The 23,400-nt window shown below is 41.5% G+C and overlaps 2 protein-coding genes across 3 annotated transcripts in view; one reads left to right on the top strand and one right to left on the bottom strand.

The window, feature by feature from the left end:
• Positions 1–252: 252 nt before the first annotated feature.
• LOC127434237 (uncharacterized) lies at positions 253–8,876 on the bottom strand. Of its 2 annotated transcripts, none has more exons than XM_051686815.1 (5): positions 8,767–8,876; positions 7,965–8,566; positions 3,501–4,054; positions 3,011–3,077; positions 253–2,914 (listed from the first exon to the last, which is right to left on the bottom strand). In XM_051686815.1, the coding sequence occupies exons 2-5, from the start codon at positions 8,545–8,547 to the stop codon at positions 1,395–1,397; spliced, it is 2,724 nt and encodes a 907-aa protein (XP_051542775.1). In that variant the 5' UTR covers positions 8,548–8,566; positions 8,767–8,876; the 3' UTR covers positions 253–1,394. The 2 variants fall into 2 exon arrangements, with proteins under 2 accessions (XP_051542775.1, XP_051542776.1); XM_051686816.1 differs by having other exon boundaries at positions 8,700–8,865.
• Positions 8,877–14,867: 5,991 nt separating this feature from the next.
• Positions 14,868–23,400, top strand: part of LOC127434242 (amyloid beta A4 precursor protein-binding family B member 1-interacting protein-like) — a 68,058-nt gene continuing 59,525 nt past the window's right edge. The window contains exon 1 of the mRNA XM_051686831.1: positions 14,868–15,030. The gene's annotated coding sequence lies outside the window, so the exon portion shown is untranslated. The remainder of the gene's footprint in view (positions 15,031–23,400) is intronic.

Below are 23,400 nucleotides of genomic sequence, written 5' to 3'. Positions count from 1 at the left end.
ACTTTTCGGATAAAATTTCTACAGAGTTGTATTTTTAGATGTAAATTATGTTCTTCATTCAACAGCAACAAATATTTTATTAACTCTACCCCATAAACCAAACCCCAACCCTAAACCTAAAATGCAATCTATGAGTCACGCTCACCATTGTTTAAGTGAATGCAATATACTTCCTCCTTTCCATGGGACCGAAACCCATATCTCAGTGGTTGTTGTTTTACAGTAAAACTATTACAAACATTTTGTTATCTGGTAAAATAGATATGACTTTTATTTGCGATTTAAGATTACAATGATTTAAAGATTACAATGTATTATTTAGACAGTACTTGGGTAAGTGAATAACCAGTTAATGTATCAAAAGTACAAAGCCAAGGATTTTGAATGACATTAATGCTGCCAAATATTTGTTCTCTTCACTGTTTGTAATTTGTAGTTCAAGGCAGCATTTTCCCATGGCAACAGTATTTCGAGTAATACAAGACATATGACACACTTTATAGATGTTACACTAAGCATGAATGAGCAAATGTTGTGCCTTATGTGGTCTATGTATTTTTCCATATAAAATACAATGGGAGAACATTATGGTCAGCAGTATTCATTCATACAGTAATTGTACTGAATATAAATATTCATAACCTGAAAGCTGTATAAGGATTTCATTAATTGTTTCCCAAAAAAGTGTAAAACAAAAATACAGTTCAATAATGTTAACACTTTATCTTTCATATAGATTAATTTCCAAAATTATTTGAATCCCAGTTGTCTTCATAAAACAAACTCAGTTATTTACTATACAACACTGCACTTCAATGTGATAAAGTGCAAGACACACACACATAAAAAAAATATCACATCAGCGCACCAATACACACAAAAAAAAAACCTCATACTTCCTCAGTCTCTCTCTCTCTCTCTCTCTCTCTCTCTCTCTCTCTCTCACACACACACACACACACACACACACACACGTAAATACAGTTTACACACATTTTAATTGATTCTAAAGCAAAGAGAGATGGAAAACATTTCCTCCCTTGGGAAAAATTGGTCGCTGCTCAACCAGCCAAAGTACTTAAAAGTACTTTTTTAAAAGTTTGTTCATTGTTCCAGCCAAGAAAAATAACATGTATTTTTATTTCTATCACTGGATTGTTACACCACAATATATCACCCCACCCCCTTTGTAAAATTCCAATGAACACAGAATATGAGCACCAGAAAATATTAATATCGCCTGTGCAATTGGGTCATTATAAAAGAAACAAAGTTGATCAGTACTTAGCAAATGTTTTCTCAGATGTGTGACTGAATCTTATGGAAGCACCAGTTCCATTAAAGCAATCTGTTAAAGCAATCATTAAAGCAATTGCCGAAAGATATATTTGAGATCATGAAGCCAGCCAGAGAATGGAGATGTTGGTTCCGCCTTCATGGGTGATCTGATTGATTCGCCCACGAATGCAGTCCAGAGAAACATAGATAGCAGTGCCATTCAGGACATCAAATGAAGTTCTCAGCCCAATGCTGGCCCACTCACTTCCTTCAGGCATATGTCCACCAACCTGCTGGGCCAGAGCATGACCTCCTTTACCTTGCCGGTGAAGGGTCAACTTCACCACATTACATGAGTGAATCAGCTTTAGGTTGATGGCTACACTGGCCATCCCAGCCTCAGAAAACACAAAGTTCCTCTGGGCATGTGGCTCACTTGAACCAGCAATCCGTATCTGGTCTGTGTTTGGACTCATCTGCCTGAAGAGCAGGGGTTTATTCCTTACAGCCCCAGAGGGTAGGCCTGTCCTGGAGACAGTGGCCATGAGAGTTGAGGAAACAGCAGTAGGGATCCAGATCAAACTCAGCATACTAATTCCAGAACTATCGCCAAAGTAGCGGACACTACACTGAGAAGGTGCAACAATCTCGAAATTCAGCCAGTCTCCATTGTCCACCCTTGTGGCCCCAGAAAGGGTGATGGAGGTATCCCTGTAGTTGACACCAGACTTGAAGGAGCGCATCACCTCCTGGTTGGTGCCATTTCGGTTGACGTACGCAATCAGAAAGAAACCCTCACGAACGCAGGGGTGGCCCATGGAATAGATGGCCTGCTGGAGCACAAATTTCACCACACCATTCTCCATGAAACGCACCCCACGGCTGTCATGGGTCAGTGCCACTATGTAGGGGTCAGAGACAGTAGCCATTCGGAAGGTCGGGCGATAGTTACTCTGGTAGTGGGCTGCTGTAGACATCTGAGCTGTCATGGCCACAGCACCAGTGTCATGGGACAGCCAGAGCAAGCTGAAGGAAGAATCTCCAAGATCATACATTTGCAGATCTTTACTCTGGTTGCAGTGTTGGTTGGGACTCTTTAAAACAATTGCCAGAGTATGATTGGGCTCCACCTCAACTGCAGCACTAACAGTCACACCCTGGAAGAACTTCCTCTCAGGTTGATCTATGCGAACACCGCTCAGGTCATGGCCCTCCTCTTCACTGCCGTTGAGCCGCATCCCAACCTGGAGAAAGTTCCTGCAGCTGTGCTTCAGAGCAAAGTTATGGTCTATCCAGAGCAGTCCATGTAGTTGGAGGTTAAGGTAACCATCATGGTTGGTCAGCAAGTTGCTTCTTTCTTTGCCACGGATATTGAGCTGTATTCCCGGGTAGATGGACATACTCTTCAGTTTTGTTGGCATTACAGCAATCGAAGCAGCCCAAGACCTTGTGAGCGTGTTCTCAGACAGGGTACCGCATACACTATCACTGCTGACAGTGCAGGGGATGGCAACAGGTTCGCCATCACAGCCTGAACAAGCCTGGCACTCCTGAAGTTCCAGATTGTAGAAGTACTCAAGGCCACACAGCCCTGCGGAAATCTCCCTCTCAGACACACCCAGACAACGAAACCCTCCTGATCAACAAAATAAAAAGAAGCTTGTGAATCCAAAGTGATCAGTCTAGAGGCCAAATTTTGGATTGGTCAAGTTTCTTCTTGTATTTCGCTTACCTGGTGTATTGAGACATTTAACTCGCTCTCCGCACAGGCTCGGTAATTCCAGGCATTCATCCCTGTCCTGTTGACAGATATTTATTATTCAATGACATGTTATACATTGGGAAATATAACTTTGTCTGCTTTGTTGTGAAAGGAGAAGCGAGTAATTTTTTGCTCTGCCATTAACATCTCTAAACAAAAGTACAAAAAGTTTTCAAAGATTGTTTCCCATACAATCCTCTTGTCTTAACACAGGGCTGATCAGGTCACTCAAACAAATAGAGCAATGTGATGATAGTACCACATTGTTTACACACTTTTTGGAGAAATCAACATACAGACAGTTGACTCTGCATATTAAACTGGGACAGGAGAATGTATTTCAACATCAACAAATACTAGAGATGTTAAATCTAGAATTGTGCGTGAATTACATAATGTAATTGGTGTGATAAATATTTTATCTTCAGTTTAACAGATAAAGCAAATGCCACACTGTCACCTGGCACATCCTATCAGCGGTGGGGGAGCACTGTGACACAAGAAAGAATCCAGGGGGACACATGGTGCACCTCTCGCACTGCAGTGGATCCTTCTGGAAGTTACAGTATTCTTCAGGTCCACAAGCAACCTGGCATCCTAGCAATGGGTGCCCAGCATCCCCAACCACATCCATCAATTTGGCGTCCACATCCACCTTATGCACAGCATAAGACTTTTGCAGGTGGCTACGTGCCTGATTCTGAAGCCCAGCCAGGTGGCTTTCAAAATAGTTCTGCAGCTCTCCCTGCAGGCCTTGGAAGGAGACCTGCTTGACAGTCTCTGAAAGCAGACCATACTGAGCCTTCACCACATCCATCTGCTCATACATGCGGTGCTGCTGGTCGAGTATCTCACGCTGCTGGGACAGAAGCGCCCCCTGCTGTTCCACCAGTCTCTGCTGCAGATCACGGATCACCACCTGTTGAGCTCTCAAGGTCTCCACCAGCTTCTCTTGACCCTTTGTCAGCTGCAGGTGTAAGATAAGTGCATCTTCTGCAGGGACCTCATTCTCTCCTGCGAAAAGACCCATACAGAAGAAAAAATAGCTTCTTATATATATAAAATGTTTCCCCTAGAAATAAATTAGATTGAATGGAAAGCAAATGGAGACTTTGGTGAAGTATGTTTCTCCAATAAAAGATAATCGAATAATTGCACATGTGAGCATCAGAGTCTGCCCTGGAGTTTCCAAAGGGATCTCAACAATGTCTCAAACTGTGCTTTGATTTGCCAAGACCACAAAGTTTTCAGTCAAAACTCCAAAATCTGAATATGAACTCAATAAGTGTGGACAGCATAGCTCAGATAATTTGGTCTCAGAAGAATTTGATAAGAAATGTTTATTGCAACTAACAATTGACTAATTTGTGTATATTTATATTTCTCCCAAGCAATTTTAAGAGAAACATCTGAGACAAAGTTGAAACTTAAAATAAGTATAAATAAGAACTCTAAGTCTTCTGAGCTATGAAAGAGCAATATTTGAGCAACAGATTTTTCATCTGTGGAAGGAAACAGACAGTACTAAGTGGCTAAGGCCAAACAAGCCTTTAATTAGCTCTAACAAGGCAATTAACATTTCAATTAATGGGAAAACAGATCCCACCAATTTTACTAAGAATGTTCAAAGATGGATAATTTGGGAGTTAATCATTTGCATCAAGATGAATAGTTCAACATGCCCTAGCTGTTATGTATGTTGCTCAAACTGAGGAAATGATTATCCAAATCAGTAATGCTTTTACTGGTAAGTTGTACAGGTTTACACAGCACTCTGACATGTGAAGGTCAAAGAGGTTGAATCACATATTTTTAAAACCTACAGCTATTTTTCTTTTAAGTTCATGTGCTAGGACTATTTCAGTGGTATGGAAATGGGACAAATTAGTCTGTAATTTCTAGACATTGACTGCAAGGGGTTCTGCAGCTCTATAGCCCTCTGTGCAGCCAAGCAGATGTGTATAATTGTAGTAATAGTTCTTGGGCCAGCTGTCAAGATCCTCTACTATTTTATGTATGGAGATTCCAGTACTGATGTGAAAGAGCTTTAGAAGCCTGACAGTTTGTGTACACTCCCCTCCCTGTGACATGCATCTTAAATTGTTAAAGGGATAGTTCACCCAAAAATGAAAATTATCTTATTTACTCATTCTTATGCCATCCCAGATGTGTATGACTTTCTCCAAGAACAAAAATGAAGATTTTTTTTTAGAAGATTATCTCGGCTCTGTTGGTCCTCACAATGCAATGAAGTCCTTTTTCACTTTCAGTCTCCACTAGGGCTGCAACTAATGATTATTTTGATAAGACTAATCTAATGATTATTAGAACTTGCGATTTATAATGATTTCTTGACTATTTGGGTGATTATTGCAACAATTAATCATTAGCTCTTAACCGACTATTCAGCTTGTGCCCCGACTTAAAAGGTTGTATTAAATGTGCTTACTAACAACAAAGAGGACAAAATTATCTTTTAAAAATACCTCTAAATGACATTCACTGAATTAAAGGAAAAAAATACTATTATTAAGTTTAATTCAGTAAAAAATTCACTGCAAAAAATCCTGTCATCAAGTGTTTTTGTCTTGTTTTCCATTTAAAATTGTCTAAAAATTATTAACAAGATGCATTTACTTGAGAAGCAACGTATAATATATTTAGACTTGCTTTAAGAGAATGCATCTTAAATATAAGTGTATTTTGTATATAAGTGTATTTTTTTACTTGGTTATACTTCTGTGAGTGCAGTAAAGACAAAATATACTTATTCAAGATCTATTCTCTAAAAGCAAATCTAAATATCTTATATGCTGCTTCTCAGGTGAATGCATCTTTTAAGGATTTTTAGGTATTTTAAAATATTTGTATTTTTAATATTATATTCAACACTCTCAGATATTTTTTTTTCTTCTGCAGTATAGCTGCTAAAGAAAATTAATGTTGTTTTAAAGGAGTTTTAGATATTTATATTGGAAAACAAGCCAAAACAAAAACAAAATCAAAAACATATTTTGTTTCAGTGTATAATGGGGCGAAGACTACCCTCTCTCACCATTCTGTTCACTTCAATCCATCTTTAACTCAATCCATCTTTTTTAACTCCGTCCATTGGTGTATTGCCAATTTTCTTCATGATAAGAAATGCACAGTGACATATTATGATTCAATAAGTCGCGAGCCATCACATTATAATCTAGCTGCAGCAAGCGCGCCGGGTGCAGTTTCAATCTCTCCCCCTTAGATCGGGACACTTCGTGCAACTCATAGAAGAGGTGCTGACCACACAGAGAAATGCCAGTTTTGGAGTTTGTAGTAATTTATATGATCTGCTTATTATTTTAAATGTAATAAAGCTATAACGCATAAATATAACTGCATTAAAGATGTATCACCGGGGTGTTTCCTTTAAAGACGCTCGACATGCAAGTTATGCTTCAGCGGAGTGGCAGCTCCGGCTCCGCTTATTCCACAACTAGAGTGCTTCTGTATCATTCCATTATTAGAGTTTTGTAAGATCTCATGTTACGTTAAATGATATAAAACGACTATTTGACAATGAAAATTTCTGTAGACAATAAAAAAAATTGTCAATAACGGCGACTAATCGTTTCAGCCCTAATCTCTACCTTTGACCAGCCTCGACCAGTGGGTGACTGGATGTGAAAGTGTGTAGATTTTCAGTAGAAAAGGACTTAAATATTGATCTGTTTCTCAACCACACTTATCAAATAGCTTCAGGAGATATGGATTTAACCTGGAGTCTTATGGGATACTTTTATACTGCCTTTATGTCCTTTTTGGGCCTTCTTAGTTGTGTTCACCATTCACTTGCATTATGAGGACCAACAGAGCTGAAATATTCTTCCAAAAATCTTTGTGTTCAGCAGAAGAAAGTCATACTTTTCATTTTTTTGGTAAACTATCCCTTGAAGGGCCACAGTGAGAATTCCTCTTTGATGTCTGTAAATTTAGATAAATATCTTGCACAGGCAAAACTGGGTACTGCATACCTGAAATAATTTTTAATCAAAAGTAGTGTAATAGATTACATTTTCAATTCTTGTAATCAGATTAGTTACTAATTTTAGATTAAGTTAATTACTTGGGTAACAAATAATGTTATTTATGTAGAATACATGTAAAACATGAATTGTTAACTTTACGTCTGTTTGCATTTCTGTGACAGCTGAAGGGTATGCATTCCCTAATGAGTTATTGTAAGGGAGAAATGCAAGGTTATTATATGACTTGCGTGCAGTTTTAAACTAGGAAATATAGACATTATTTTGAAATTTGTTGAGCGGAAAAAACTTGTGTGAAAAGTGTTTTAGAAAACAACTTTTAAGTAAAGTAATTAGTATATGATTACTTTTTTTTTTTTTTTTTTGGTTGAGTAATCAGTAAAGTACTATGATTACAATGTTAGAGAAGTAATTATTTATTTGTATTGGATTACTTTTTTTGGAGTAACTTACCAACACTGGCCATGGCAATGTATAACTACCATAGTCTTTTACCACAGCATTGACATATTTCAAATGTGGACATTTTTTTTAACTTTCCACACTTCAGACTTACAAATGACACTATCACATGACAGTGCAGCTAAAATATGGTAAGGTTAGCATAGACTTGCTTGTGATCCCCAATGTCCCAGATTACTTTAATTTATCATACTTCAACATATACCATTACCGACATGGAAATGTCCAAAAAAAAACATGACATTGGCACAGTACCATGTCTGAAATACCATGGCAATACCATTATACTGTTTATAGGTGGAATATGTAATATAATAATTTGTTTTGCATGCCCCTTTTTAAAATAAACACTGGTAATTATATAGCCTACTCTGTACTCGGTTTGCTGAAGTGTTGCACCCGTCTTAAAATGAGCTAGAACCACTGTTTCAACTCGCCTGGTTTGATGTCACATGTGAGCTGCACTCCCAAAGGAGCCCCCTGCTCCGATGCAGGATATCCAATGTCCGGAAATTCCCCCAGAAACTGAGCGGCTCTGTCGGCCACATGCATGAGGGGAGGCTGGCTGGTCCCTGGAACACACCCGTCTCCCGCACAGGGTCTCGGCGGGGGCTTCGGACGTATCCTAAGAGGCAGGCGGCACTCAATTCCTTTACATTCTCTGGTGTCGTTAGTAATTTGAGCTGCTCTTTGAGGCGTAACGCAATCGGCGCAGACAGAGCCAAAGACTTCAGCGACGCGCGTCTGGAGCGTTTCTCTCGCCTGGTCTCCAGACCGCCCGCGCTGGGATGATGGTGAAAGCGCTGCGTGATGTTCAGAATGAAAGCTGGAGTGAGCATGCTGATTTATTGATCTGCTCTGTGTTGTCGGGTTGTATTGCCGCGGTGGTCTTGAAGTTCTGCTCCCCAGGCAGTGTGATCCAGAGCAGGGTCTGGCGTCTCCAATGTCGCCCGAGCACGCAGAGGGGAACGCGCATAAAACGTAAACCAGAGGCAATAGCGTCCTTATAGATGATGGCATTGTTTAATCAACTATCCACCTAAACAACGAAAGAAAAACCATTAAGACACATGCAAAACACTATTATCCGCACGGACAACCAGTTTAAGGACCCTGCCAACCATTTTATTTGTAAAAAAAAAAAAAAAAAAAAAAAATCAGTCCAGACATACCCAGAACATGATGTTTTGATCGTGTTCTTGTCTGTTTAAATCCGCTGATAAATGTTGAGTATTTTACCTGCAGTTCTCTTCTGTTGGAATGTCAGTGAAAATATATACAGCAGGAGGTGAGCATCTCAACTCCACTGATTGTGAGTGTGAGCCACTCGGAACACTTCTGAAGAAGAATGTCAAGGGCTGTGTTTCAAAACCTAGTGAGCTGTCCTTATATACAGCATTTTTTTTTGGGGGGGGGGGGGGGATCACTAGCACGTGCAGCTAAGATTCCCAAAACTGTTGTATATGTATTGATGCTGCATGTGTCTATGATGCCAAAAATTCTGTATGCACATGTGATGCAAAAAACTGCTGAACGTGACTTTGGTGCCAAAACACCTATGATGCACAAATATTATTGCTCATATAAACTGTTGCATGTGCACCTATGATGCCCAAAGATGCTAAATGTACAACTGATGCCCAAAAATGCTACACACACTTTTAATGCCCAGAAATGCTGCACTCACATTTGATACCTAAACGTTTTCATGTGCACATATGATGCCTAAAAATGTTGAGTGCCCCTAAAATGTAAAAAATACTGCACATACCTACAATGGCAAAACATGTGCATGTGCCTATCATTTCCAAAAATGTTGCATGTATGCCTATGGTGTCCAAAAAATACAAAATAAAAGCAGCAGGCGCTTATGACACAGAAAAACGCTGTCTAGGTAGCGAACTCACTAGGTTTTGAGACACAGCCAGTATGTGGCATTCCAAAGACTTAATTAGCATCAGGTTTCCCCAGCCTGAGTTTAACCCCTCACTTTCCCCCTCTCATCTGTTGTTTCTCCTCTTCTGTTAATGTGCAATATTGAGCCAGACATAAATATATATATATATATACTTTTTTTTTTCTTTTTTTTTTTTTTTTTTTTGCAGAATTGTCCAACACACTGAGTTAAACATAAGGGGCTATTACTAAAAAGGGCAGTCCAGACCAAAAAAAAAAAAAAAAACGTTTAATTTATCCTCCAGTATAAGAATTTGAACACAGACAAAAATTCAGTGCCATCTTAATGGGTGTTGGAAAGTTGACAAGCAGTGTCACCCTTGTTTTTTTATGTTTTTTGTTTTGTTTTTTTCTACAGACAGACAGGTTTTTGATTTGTTTAAACAGCTGTTGTCTCTGATTCAGAAGCTGTCACGCAGAAGAAAAAGTCTTAAAGGGTCAAAGTTTATTTGTTAGAGTTCAGTCGGCCATCCTAGACACACATTTGAGCCAGAGACCTCTGAAGAGAGGAATCTGAAGGTTGTTTGATGATTGAAGAGCTTTTATTTGAAGCTGCAGTACTACATGGCTTTACAATCCTCTGCGGGTTGTTTGCTTTTCAAAGTAATTATTTAAAGGCAAGATGAGTTTTTTCATTTTTTTTTTCATTCTTTAATCTTGACTATAACGACGTGTGCAATATATCTGTTCAGCAATTTAAATAATCTACAAATAAGATTTGTAATGGTAACAAATAATATACCTACATTTTTTACTTTAAGATGTTTAAATGGGCTGTTCAAAGACAATAACTGACAATCTACGTCATAAAGGTTTATTATTATTTTTTTACTCATTGTGATGACGAGGAGGAGGGCGGGGTCGTGAGGACAGCCCTGGATCGGGCTAATCAGCCGGGAGGGGGATAAATATGAGCCGGAGGCGCCAGTTCGAGAGAGAGAGAGAGACGCACGCAGCCACATTGCATGTGTAACTGTGTTTGTTTATTTTTGTTTTATTTTGGTTTAAGTTTACCATTAAACATTGTTTACTGTTCAGCCAGTTCCCGCCTCCTCCTTACCCATCCATTATACTGTTACAGTGGTACCAAAATCCGGGAGAGAGGAGGGATGCGCTGTCGCGGAGTCCTCACCGCTGCCATCCGACAGTCTACCTGGGGATGGAGGGGTCGCTGCCGGGCGCCGTGGGAGGAGCAAGCTGGAATTGGGGACCGGGCGACAGCTCATCAGGGAGCTGGCAAGCAAGTTCTTCTCTCTCTCCTCTCCTCTCCTCTCCTCTCTCTTTCTCAAATGTCAAGTCAAGAAAGCAGTAGTGGAGTCTACGGCAGTGGTTCTCAACCAGGGGGCCGGGACCCACTATGGGGGCCTCAGCACACTTCCAAGGGGGCCTCAAGATGACTTAAAATTAATATAAAATAAGAAATATTAAAATAATTAAAATTATCCAACTTAATTAAAATGCTAAAAAATACTTTAAGATGTATGCCCACAAATTATAAACAGACTCTTTGTGAAACTTCTAGAATCAAAAATTATCCATGATTAATTATTTTAATCAGACACGTCTAGTTTCTGGTGAGGGGGCCGTCAAATATTGTCTTGGACAGTTAAAAAGGTTGTGAACCACTGGTCTAGGGCATATGCTGGCATATCCCGTATGCCCACCTATCTTTCAAAGGATTTTGCATATGCAGCGCTGGAGTCACCATAATTATTTTGCGCTGTATATTCACCTCACTGTTAAAAGTGAAAGTATTAATGCATTTAAATAAAAACGTATGCTATTAAACATTGGGAAAATACTGAGAGTCACTGCACCTGTGCTAGTTTTGTATGCTCTTCTTCGCAGATGACGAGTTGTCCTGTAATTGTATCAAATGCAATTTTTTTTCCTGTCTTTTACTGCTGTCAATGGTGCATTTTATTCCTCGTGATATCAAATCATCTTAATTTATATTTCTTAATAGGAAAGCTATTTCACTATACACAGAAAATTGAATTTTTGTACACAAATAAAACAAATAACCTGATCATTAATTCTTATGTACTGTAGGCCTATATCGTAACATGTTAACGTGAACATTACTACACTCATTAGTCATTACCTATACAATGGCTATCAGTTTATTATGCATAAGGTAATGTATGTATTAGTTTATTAAAGTATAAAGTGCTACCCATTTTACTGTTAATTAAAAGAACACTTATCAAACCTATTAATTTAAATACATATTAATATCAAGTTTTAGTAGTGTACTGTACACCATGCCAGCAAGAAACTGTCTTCCCCTGAAGTTCAAATGAGACTATGAACCAACGGACCATAAATTGTTATTATTTAAGTAATGAAAAATCTAAATATCCCTGAAATAAGACACATTTATGCTTACAATTTAGAAGAAAAATTACAAGATATTATGTCTTGTTTAGCAAGACATCTAACAAAGTTTTGTAAGGTATATATTTGAACAAAAATTGCTTATGGGGAAAGAAAACACACACACACACACACAGGGTAAAAGGAATAACATGTTTGATTGGCTAAGACATTTTAATTAGGCTAAAATTATGGTTTAAGCTGTGAAAAGCTGTTTTTTCCATTTTAATGGCTGCCATGAAAGGCCAAAGTGTTTGACAGTCTTGTGTAGTTCAGACCCGTGTAAAACCAGAATAATGAGTCACCTGTGCACTAATGGTTTTTAAAGACTGTATCCCCTCACACCTCACCATATGGGCTTTTGAGCCAATTGAGACAGAATGTATTTTCTTTGAGAAGAGCTGAATGCCTGTTCATCGTCAGACCAGGCCGTGACCCTGATATGAGCTAAGCCTTCACTTTGTGCCAAATGTGCTCACTTCTAAAGCTGTTTTGGTAAAAGTCTGCTTATAAACATATTCAGTGATTGTATCAGAGAGGATATTGTCTGTTAGATGAACATGTGTGCCTTTGTGATTGGAGTCACACAATCAGTAAGAACAGTTTATTCTAAAGGAAATGACAGAGATTTAAGCCAGAGCTCAACAGCTGAAAATGTCCATGCCTTTGGCAGACAGATATCTCCATCAGTTCCACACATTACAGAAATGAACAGATATTAAATGTGCATACAGTACTTGCTGAATTGCACTGGATTAACATATTCAACACTGTAACTGTCATCATTGTTTTCATGTTTTCATTTTCAGAATTGACCCTATTTCTCTCATAGTGGACATTCGTGGTCTTGTGAATGACTAATGCATGTTATGCCAAAGAAAACTAATGTTTGAAACATCATAATCTTTCAGTAAATTGTAATAACTTGTGGAGTAGTGGCGTTTACAATATACTGCAAACTCACAACGTCTGGTATGAAATGCACACTTTTCACAATTTAATCAATTCCAGATAAAATCAAGTCCTGTCCAACATTTTTTTTTTTTTTTTCCTCTCATCGAATATCCTGTTTCAGGAAATCAACAGTTTCAGTTACCAATGTCAGTACAAAGTAGAATTAAACTTGTGTAAATGTACATGATTTCTGAAAATATCATTAAAATGACTAAGTACAGCACATACTTTAAAATGGGTCACCAAAATGTGTATGATCATAAAATATGTGTGATTAAAAAGTGTATGTTCTGTATCTTGTCAGTGTAAACGGTGTTTGGTTGTAATGGATTATGCTACATGTAATCTGGATTATGTAATGGATAATGTACATTTTTCATTTTATTTTAAAATATGCCTCATCAGATTATGGGTACTTTTTAAGGATTACAAGGTTAGATTTTTGATTACATTGCTAATCAGACAACGTGAATAACTATTGCATAATTTACTGATTACTGCATGTTGCAAAAAAAAAAAAAACACATTTTAAAAGTGTTGGTCACATGCAATTTAGTTATTTTTCACCATGCAAATGCACTTGCAAAACTGTATACTTGACAGCTGTCTCACTTCCAGGCAAACAATGTGTTCGTTTCATGTCTCATATCACTCTGCAGTCTCTTTCTTTATTATAACACAAATGAATATTTCATGTCCATTTATGTATATATTTGTCAAGAAGCTGTGTAATAAGCAATATAATGTACAGTTTGGTGCCTACAAAGCAAGGTCTTTTTCTATTATTATTCTTTTTAATTATTTATACTAAAAGCTGCAAGACTCAGGCAGCTGTGATGACTCAATTAGACAGTTATTGGGGTCCCCCTTGTGGCCCGAGAGGGAAGGGAGAATGTAACTGCAAGGAGAGCATTGTAGCTAGATGTGACAGGCACACGCATGCTCAAAGGGTTTTTCATCCTCTGAATTGCACCTACAAAAAAAAACAAAGGAAGAGGAGGAGAAACGCAGCCAGACCACTGGTAAGGAATGATGTTGCCTTCATGTGCTATCGTAATTATCCTACTTCCCACTTCTGAAGTGGTAATTGAGAGTGCGTTGTCAGAAAGGACAGGAAACACGACGCCATGTTCATTCATGTATATTTCTTGAGGAACTTTTGTTTTGACATCATAACACATATTACTCAGTTAGCTTACTGACGATAATTTTTTCATGGTGTTAAAATCTACAACATGGTTGCTGATATATGGCCAAAACGGCAAGCACCAACAATTAGCCGCATTTAGAAAAATGAACAAAACCTGTCATTCAGTACAGACACTGTACCCTTCTCCGCATTATTTAAAGTTTAGGACTCCTCCCATCTCGGAAACTTAGGTATCAAAATTATCTCAAAGTTTCCCAGTTGTAATTACGACTTGTGCAACTTCTGTGCGGGAAACTCGTATTTACGATAATTCCAATAGCACGTGAAGGCAGCATGAATGAAAGCTAGCTACCTGGCTAGATGGAATTTGTTTGTTGTCATGAAACATGCAACTTAAATGGCAACAGTTAGTTAGTTGGGGGTTCATTTAGGGCCCCCATATGCTTAAAAATGGCCCTGGTTACAACCTTATGCAACATATAAACCAAAACCAAATCAGCAGAGTCCATTGGTAGGTTTGATGTGTGACTGATTGCCTCCAAACAGTCAAATATCCTGTCACTCTTTATCCCCCATCTCAACATTAATGATTTTCATATTCTTTCTGCCAATTGTTTTCACAAGAAAGGCATCAATTTGCTCTAAAAACAGCCCAGCTTTGTAAAATGCTTTTAACTTTTACTTTCATTCTGATTTGAAGCATGTACCATCGATGATACATTAACAGACATTACTAATCATTGACCAATATTTATTCAAAGGAGAAATAATCAACTATCCTGGGTTGGCGTGTCATATATGTTCAATCTCAGTTGTGCACTTGAGCACTGCATGCTTTCATTGTCAGCTGTGGAATGCACAGAACAGGTTGAGACCTGAACTTCCGCATCAGGCAGGAAGTAAGCGAACTGTTAGTGACAAATGCTCAGCATTACAGCGCAGCACCCTGCTACATGTGGGTTGGGTGGTGTCCACCGTTAGACAGGAAAGAGGCATTTTACATAAAAATATTTATGACGCGATCACCTAGTAATTAAACCTTGGACCTTTTTTAAAAAAAAAAAAAGGTAAGTGATGTTTCTCCTCAAACAAACAGTGTGATTATAAGTATCAGTACAGTGTGAAAATAAGTATTTTGTGGTATTATTATGTCTAAGGCATATACCTCCAGAGTTTTACTTAATAATTTCATTAATTGTTAATTTGACTGACTTTATTGATTGCTTTTCATGAGAAACAGAAGTAAACACCATGTCAGGATGTTGTACCTGTATTCATCTGTACTGATATGTTAGCGTCACTACATTGTGTTTTTGAATCAAGAGACATTAATATGAAATGGATAGATTTGGTGGTGGATGTTGTCTTAATGGGGATGGATACTGATTTGTAATGCCTTAGGAATAAGTTTTCCCTTCATTCTGCAGAAATGCAGAAATGCGGATTAATGGTGTTGTCTGAACGGATGTAATGGTGTATACACACTTTATTAGGCAAGCACAGTAACACAACAAATGACGCAACACACAGCTCATATAAGCACTGATATTATCACTGAATAAATTAGACACTACTGGCTAGTTTTCAACCAGTTTGAAAGCTGGCGATAGTTTAATTATACTTTCATTTATGATTAACAACAAAAAAATATAACAAGCATTTAATCCACAAAAGTTTTAAGTGATGCACAGGTTGTTTTGCCCAAAAAGGAATTATTATATCAACTTATTTATCAGTGATATTTATAATTTATAAGTTAGTTTATAAGTTTTTAATTGTATTTTTTGGATTTTTGACTACTGTATATTTTCTAATACAGTAGAGTGTTGATAGGAAAGTAGGTAATTATGGCCTAGGTAACTTTATACCTAAAAAAGTAGAAAAAAGTAAAAAGCATTTGGAAATGACACATGTGGGTGATTCTCACGAAACCTGTCAAGGAAATGTCCTGGTCATGTTTAACCCCAGATCAATACAAAAAACAAATAATAATAATAATAAAATAAAGTATAAAATCCTATGATGTCTACATTTCGAACCATTTACATTTTTGCATTGTGACATCACGAACATTAATATATCTCAACAAACTGACTTTTACGTGCCGCATTCTACGTTTCACCACAGTTTCCTGGTGAAATTAACTCTAGAAGAGCTACAACAACTGTGTGCTTTATTCACTTTCACACAAATCACGACTACAGTGGCTGATTATGACTTTATAATCACTTGTTTTTTGCACTATTACTCACACACTGCTATGTTATGATATCAAAACACTTTTACTATAACACATCATTTAAAAAACAACACATTTTAACACTTTTATTACAGACTGACCTACATTAACACTTATTCCAACATGATTAACTTGCTTGGCCGCTCCCCTGATAGAGTGCTGGACTTTAGACTTGAAGACTGTGGTTTGAGCCCAGCCAAGAATGTGAGTTGACACGTGAGATGAAAGTGTCACTGAAGTGTCACAAAATTATGTCGTTGCTTCAGAAAATATGCTTTTCATTTCGCATTTGCTCTTAGGACACTATCGGTTAGGTTTAGGGTAGGGAGGTACATTTTACTCATTAAAACCTCCATCTAATAAAAAAAAAAAAAAAAAAAAAACTTCTGACTGATTACGACACCATTTCACTCACTTTTACTTTTTCTATTGTTCTCAATGATGATTCTTATTACCGCAACATAGACATGTCTTTTACTTTATTGCAGTTAAAAGATGTTATTGTACAATCATTTTTGTTTTTATAATTTAAAATCGGCATAAGAGAAAGGCAGTATTAAGCAAGTACTATGATGTATAAATACTTTACAGTTTAAACAATGTGTTATTTTTGCACATGGTAATGAGAACTGGGGAGAAAACGTCATGGTTACTGGTGTAACCTCTGTTCCCTGATGGAGGGTACGAGACGTTGGTGTCGATGTAGTGACACTAGGGGTCACTCTTGGGAGCCCGAGACACCTCTGATCTTTTATAAAAGGCCAATGAAAATTGGCAAGTGGTATTTGCATGCCACTCCCCTGGACATACGGGTATAAAAGGAGCTGGTATGCAACCACTCATTCAGGTTTTACGCTGAGGAGCCGATATAAGGTCCGGCCATTTCAGTGGGTAGTTCAGCGTTGAGGCAGGAGGGACCAACGTCTCGTTCCCTCCATCAGGGAACGGAGGTTACACCAGTAACCATGACGTTCCCTATCTGTCACTCACTCGACGTTGGTGTCGATGTAGTGACTCTAGGGGTCCCTATACAAAACACCACAAGGCTGAACGGTGTTACGTGAACTGGCGGTGTGTGGTGGGCAGACTTGCTGTGTGCCTCATAGCCAGCACACCAGGTTGACACGTAACTTCCCCCAACACAGTTACGAGTGTCGAACGGCCCTTTTTGGGGACAAATCGACTACCCAAAGATAGAGACAGGCTTAACCCAGTCGTAGCCTCTTTTCCCCTTCTCGTTTTCCACTCCCTAAAAAAGAAGGGGGATTATCCGACTGGGCCGCCAGGTCTAGTCGGGGGGTGTCCCTCCCAAGGGGAGGACACCACGGAGACCACACCTCACCCCAAGAGAGGGGGGGATATTTAAGTGGAAAAATACGTCACATGGTCTTTCCAACCATGTGGAGAGCCTTCAAGGTAGATCCTGCCCAATGGGGGAGTTACTACAAACATGGAGACGGGCTTTGCCCAAGGAAGATGCAGATTGCCAGCAGGGAAACGAACTAGCGGAAGATATAGATCGCATGGGGTTTAGCCTTACAGGGAACCACCACATGCGGAGCACCTACCCCAGAACAGGGCTCTTAGTTAGCGCGTGTACTGGGCCGGCAGTGAGTCTCTCCGAAAACTCGAATGCCACAGGGCTCGGAGGAAGTCAACCAGGGAACAAATTTTTTGAACACTACTGGGAATTAACGGCGGGCGAGTTGTGATAAACAGTGAGAGCGCAGACCACCTTGGCGGTTGACATATGCTACCGCTGCCATGCTGTCCGTTTGAACTAGCACATGCTTGCCCTGGATCAACGGCCGTAACCTCTGCAGGGCGAGCAGAATTGCCAGTAACTCGAGGCAGTTGATGTGCCAACGCAGTCGCGGACCCGTCCAGAGGCCGGCGGCTGTGTGCCCATTGCTAACAGCGCCCCAGCCCGTTTTGGAGGCATCTGTCGTGACCACGATGCGCCTGGAGACCAGTTCTAGGGGAACACCTGCTCGTAGAAATGAGAGGTCGGTCCAAGGGCTGAAAAGACGGTGACAGACCGACGTAATGGCCATGCGGTGTGTCCCGTGGCACCATGCCCGTCTCGGGACTCGAGTCTGGAGCCAGTGCTGAAGCGGCCTCATATGCATCAACCCGAGCGGGGTGGCCACCGCCGAGGATGCCATATGCCCCAGGAGCCTCTGAAAAAGTTTCAGTGGAACCGCTGTTTTCTGTTTGAATGCCTTCAAACAGGCCAGCACTGACTGGGCATGCTCGTTCATAAGGCACGCCGTCAAGGAGACTGAGTCCAACTCCAAACCGAGAAAAGAGATGCTCTGAACCGGGAGGAGCTTGCTCTTTTCCCAGTTGACCCGAAGCCCTAGTCGGCTGAGGTATGAGAGCACCAGGTCCCTGTGTGCGCATAACACATCTCGAGAGTGAGCTAAGATTAGCCAGTCGTCGAGATAGTTGAGAATGCGAATGCCCACCTCCCTTAACGGGGCAAGGGCAGCCTCTGCGATCTTCGTAAAGACGCGAGGAGACAGGGACAGGCCGAAAGGGAGGACTTTGTACTGATACGCCTGACCCTCGAACACAAACCGCAGGAAGGGTCTGTGTCGAGGAAGGATCGAGACGTGAAGAACGCATCCTTCAGGTCTACCGCCACGAACCAATCTTGATGCCGGACGCTCGCTAGAATGCGTCTTTGTGTCAGCATCTTGAACAGGAGTCTGTGTAAAGCCCGGTTCAGTACTCGCAGGTCCAAGATTGGCCGCAACCCACCGTCTTTTTTCGGTACGATGAAGTTGGGGCTGTAAAACCCTTTCTTCATCTCAGCTGGAGGGACAGGTTCTATCACACCCTTCCGTAGGAGGGTAGCGATCTCCGCGCGCAGGGTGACAGCGTTTTCGCCCTTGACCAAGGTGAAGTGAATACCGCTGAACCTGGGCGGGCGCCTGGCGAACTGAATCGTGTAGCCGAGTCGGACGGTCCGGACCAGTCACCGCGCTGGATTGGAAAGCGCAAGCCATGCATCCAAATTCCGTGTGAGGGGGACCAAGGGGACAACATCGTCGGACGTACTGGCAGGTGGGGCCTCGCGGCGGGGTGGAGCGCGAGGTGCCACAGCACGTCGTGGCCGTGCTGAGTCTAGGGACATCGAAGTACTTACCTGGCTCCTTGTGATCACCCCCGGAACAGCCTGAGACGGGGGAGGAAGAGGCCTGTCCTCGTAACCCGTGGAGGCTGCCACATCGGGGGTGGCTGTGTGCCACAGCTGGGTGCTCAGGGGTGGAAAGGGCACTGCTGGAGCGCCAATCCTGCAAGAAAAAGCCCGTGGACAGTAGTCGTGGTGACGACCGTACACACCGGGTATGTGACCCAGGGAGGAAGGAAGCCACTCTTTTGCTGAACTGTTGGGTACCGCAGCCACTTGGGCGTGCGGTGAAATCAAACAAAAAGGCAACAAAAGATTTTCCACCCGGCCCTCCACCGGGGGATGGAGTGGTCTTTCTACCAGCTCCACGTGAGTGGGTTCCCTCGTCCCTGGGTTGCCCGTCTCAGGGGCGCTTCGAGGACATCCGTGGGTTCTTCGGTGCCGGCTTTGATTGCTTCCGTCTGCTGCTTTACCGTCCAGAACTGCTGGGCAAAGTCCTCAACGGTGTCGCCAAATTGGCCCGCCTGGGAAATGGGGGCAGCAAGGAACCGTGTCTTGTCGGCATCGCCCATCTCGACCAGGTTGAGCCACAGGTGGCGCTCCTGGACCACTAGTGTGGCCATCGTCCACCCGAGAGACCGCGCCGTGACCTTCGTCACCCGGAGGGCGAGGGCAGTCGCCGAGCGCAGTTCCTGCATCAAATCTGGGGCGGAACTACCCTCGTGCAGTTCTTTCAGTGCTTTGGCTTGGTGGACCTGCAGGAGAGCCATGGCATGCAGGGCAGAGACGGCTTGTCCAGCAGCACTGTAGGCCTTAGCCATCAGGGATGACGTGAGCCTACAGGGCTTGGACGGAAGCTTAGGGCATCCATGCCAGGTGGCGGCACTCTGTGGGCATAAGTGCACCGCGAGCGCCTTATCCACCGGGGGAATCGCCATATAGCCCCTGGCCGCCCCGCCATCGAGGGTAGTGAGAGCGGGGGAACTGAGGGTAGTGAGAGTCGGGGCCGGGCAGTAAAAGGTGCCTCCCATGACTTCGTCAGCTCCTCATGCACCTCCGGGAAGAATGGCACTGGAGTGGGGCGCGGATGTTTTGAGCGGCCCCGCGAACCCAGAAACCAATCATCAAGCCGCGAGGGTTCAGGGGAGAGTGGAGGGTTCCGGGAAAGCATGTCCATTATTTCGGTATCGGCCTGTTACTGGGCGACCATCCCCGAAGGGGGAAGTCCAGCTGAGGCTTCTGCATCCGACTGGACAAGCCCGCTCTCCGATGCTGCGCTCGAGAGCTCATCATCTTCGCGGGCCCTGAACAAGAAGCCAGACTCGCCGTGCGACAAGCCGGCGAACTCATCCGGAAGCCCGATTGGGGCAGACGAGCGTGCTTACGAAAGCAAGCTGCGACCGCAATGTTGCCATGGTCATGTTAAACGCTGCCTCCATGTGGGTCGCGCCCAGACATGAAGGACAGCAATCATGACCATCCGAAGTTGAGAGAAAACAACCGCAACCAGGAATAACACACAATCGGAAAGGCATCTTTAGAAAGACGCGTCTTTAAAAAGACGTTCCGTGTGTGCGCTCTTTTAGAGAAATATACTCTTTTAGAGGGGAAAAACGCTCTTTCAGAAAATATACTCTCTAGTTTTTCTGCCGAAGCGCCCAGGGGCGTTCTCTGCAGTGCTCCAGTGCAGAGGAGGGAGAAGCCGCTGAAATGCGCCATCAGATCTAGCAGAGGTGAATGAACAGCTCTATTCAGCTCAATGAGCATGACCGTTCGGCTCCAAAGAGAAAATCTGAATGAGTGGTTGCATACCAGCTCCTTTTATACCCGTATGTCCGGGGGAGTGGCATGCAAATACCACTCGCCAATTTTCATTGGCCTTTTATCAAAGACCAGAGGTGTCTCGGGCTCCCAAGAGTGACCCCTAGTGTCACTACATCGACACCAACATCGAGTGAGTGACAGATAGGGAAATGTGCATAAATGATATGAAAATAATGACACAATGTAAAAAATCTTAATGGCCTTAAAAATAGAGTGCATTGGGAATTGGGCATTCCAAATTGGGGAGAAAAAAAATGGCCTTAAAAATAGGATTCATTTGCTATATGTAAGATGTAATTTCTTATTGCTTTCTTTGATTTTAGAGTAAAATAGATCCAGAACATTTTCTTGAAAAAAAAAAAAAAAAACATATTATACAGTGCATCTGGAAAGTATTCACAGCGTTTCACTTTTTCCACATTTTGTTATGTTACAGCCTTATTCCACAATGGATTAAATTCATTATTTTCCTCAAAATTCTACAAACAATACCCCATAATGACAACGTGAAAGAAGTTTGTTTGAAATCTTTGCAAATTTATAAAAAATAAAAAACAGAAAAAAAAAATCACATGTACATAAGTATTCACAGCCTTTGCCATGACTCTCAAAATTGAGCTCAGGTGCATCCTGTTTCCACTGTTCATCCTTGAGATGTTTCTACAACTTGATTGGAGTCCACCTGTGGTAAATTCAGTTGATTGGACATGATTTGGCACACACCTGTCTATATAAGGTCCCACAGTTAACAGTGCATGTCAGAGCACAAACCAAGCCATGAAGTCCAAGGAATTGTCTGTAGACCTCCGAGACAGGATTGTATCCAGGCACAGATATGGGGAAGGGTACAGAAAAATGTCTGCAGCATTGAAGGTCCCAATTAGCACAGTGGCCTCCATCATCCATAAATGGAAGAAGTTTGGAACCACCAGGACTCTTCCTAGAGCTGGCCGCCCGTCCAAACTGAGCTATCGGGGGAGAAGGGCCTTAGTCAGGAAGGTGACCAAGAACCCGATGGTCACTCTGACAGAGCTCCAGCATTTCTCTGTGGAGAGAGGAGAAACTTCCAGAAGAACAACCATCTCTGCAGCACTCCACCAATCAGGCCTGTATGGTAGAGTGGCCAGACGGAAGTCTCTCCTCAGTAAAAGGCACATGACAGCCCACCTGGAGTTTACCAAAAGGCACCTGAAGGACTCTCAGACCATGAGAAACAAAGATTGAACTCTTTGGCCTGAATGACGAGCGTCATGTCTGGAGGAAACCAGGTACCGCTCATCACCTGGCCAATATCATCCCTACAGTGAAGCATGGTGGTGGCAGCATCATGCTGTGGGGATGTTTTTCAGCGGCAGGAACTGGGAGACTAGTCAGGATCGAGGGAAAGATGAATGCAGCAATGTACAGAGACATCCTTGATGAAAACCTGCTCCAGAGCGCTCTGGACCTCAGACTGGGGCGAAGGTTCATTTTCCAACAGGACAACGACCCTAAACACACAGCCAAGATAACAAAGGAGTGGCTCCGGGACAACTCTGTGAATGTCCTTGAGTGGCCCAGCCAGAGCCCAGACTTGAACCTGATTGAACATCTCTGGAGAGATCTGAAAATGGCTGTGCACTGACGCTCCCCATCCAACCTGATGGAGCTTGAGAGGTCCTGCAAACAAGAATGGGAGAAACTGCCCAAAAATAGGTGTGCCAAGCTTGTAGCATCATACACAAAAAAGACTTGAGGCTGTAATTGGTGCCAAAGGTGCTTCAACAAAGTATTGAGCAAAGGCTGTGAATACTTATGTACATGTGATTTTTTTTTCATTTTTTATTTTTAATAAATTTGCAAAGATTTCAAACAAACTTCTTTCACATTGTCATTATGGGGTATTGTTTGTAGAATTTTGAGGAAAATAATGAATTTAATCCATTTTGGAATAAGGCTGCAACATAACAAAATGTGGAAAAAGTGAAGTGCTGTGAATACTTTCCAGATGCACTGTAGGGATGTCTGAAATACATGATTCTGATTGGTCCATTGTTGCATTCTGTGGTCAGATATTTATGTATTATGACCTCTATACTGTATAACTGAACATTGTCCCAGGCAATCGTTGTCTTACAGTATATAACCGTGTGTCATTTCTCTTGTATCAGTCCCTGCTTTGCATTTTCCAAAATAATAAAATAATTTCAACTCCGATAATTTTTTCCTGTCAGTTTATTTCTTTATTTGATAGGTAGC

Source organism: Myxocyprinus asiaticus, chromosome 44 (genome assembly GCF_019703515.2).
Source record: "Myxocyprinus asiaticus isolate MX2 ecotype Aquarium Trade chromosome 44, UBuf_Myxa_2, whole genome shotgun sequence".
Lineage (NCBI taxonomy): Eukaryota > Metazoa > Chordata > Actinopteri > Cypriniformes > Catostomidae > Myxocyprinus > Myxocyprinus asiaticus.
This window is presented reverse-complemented; position numbering and strand designations above follow the sequence as displayed.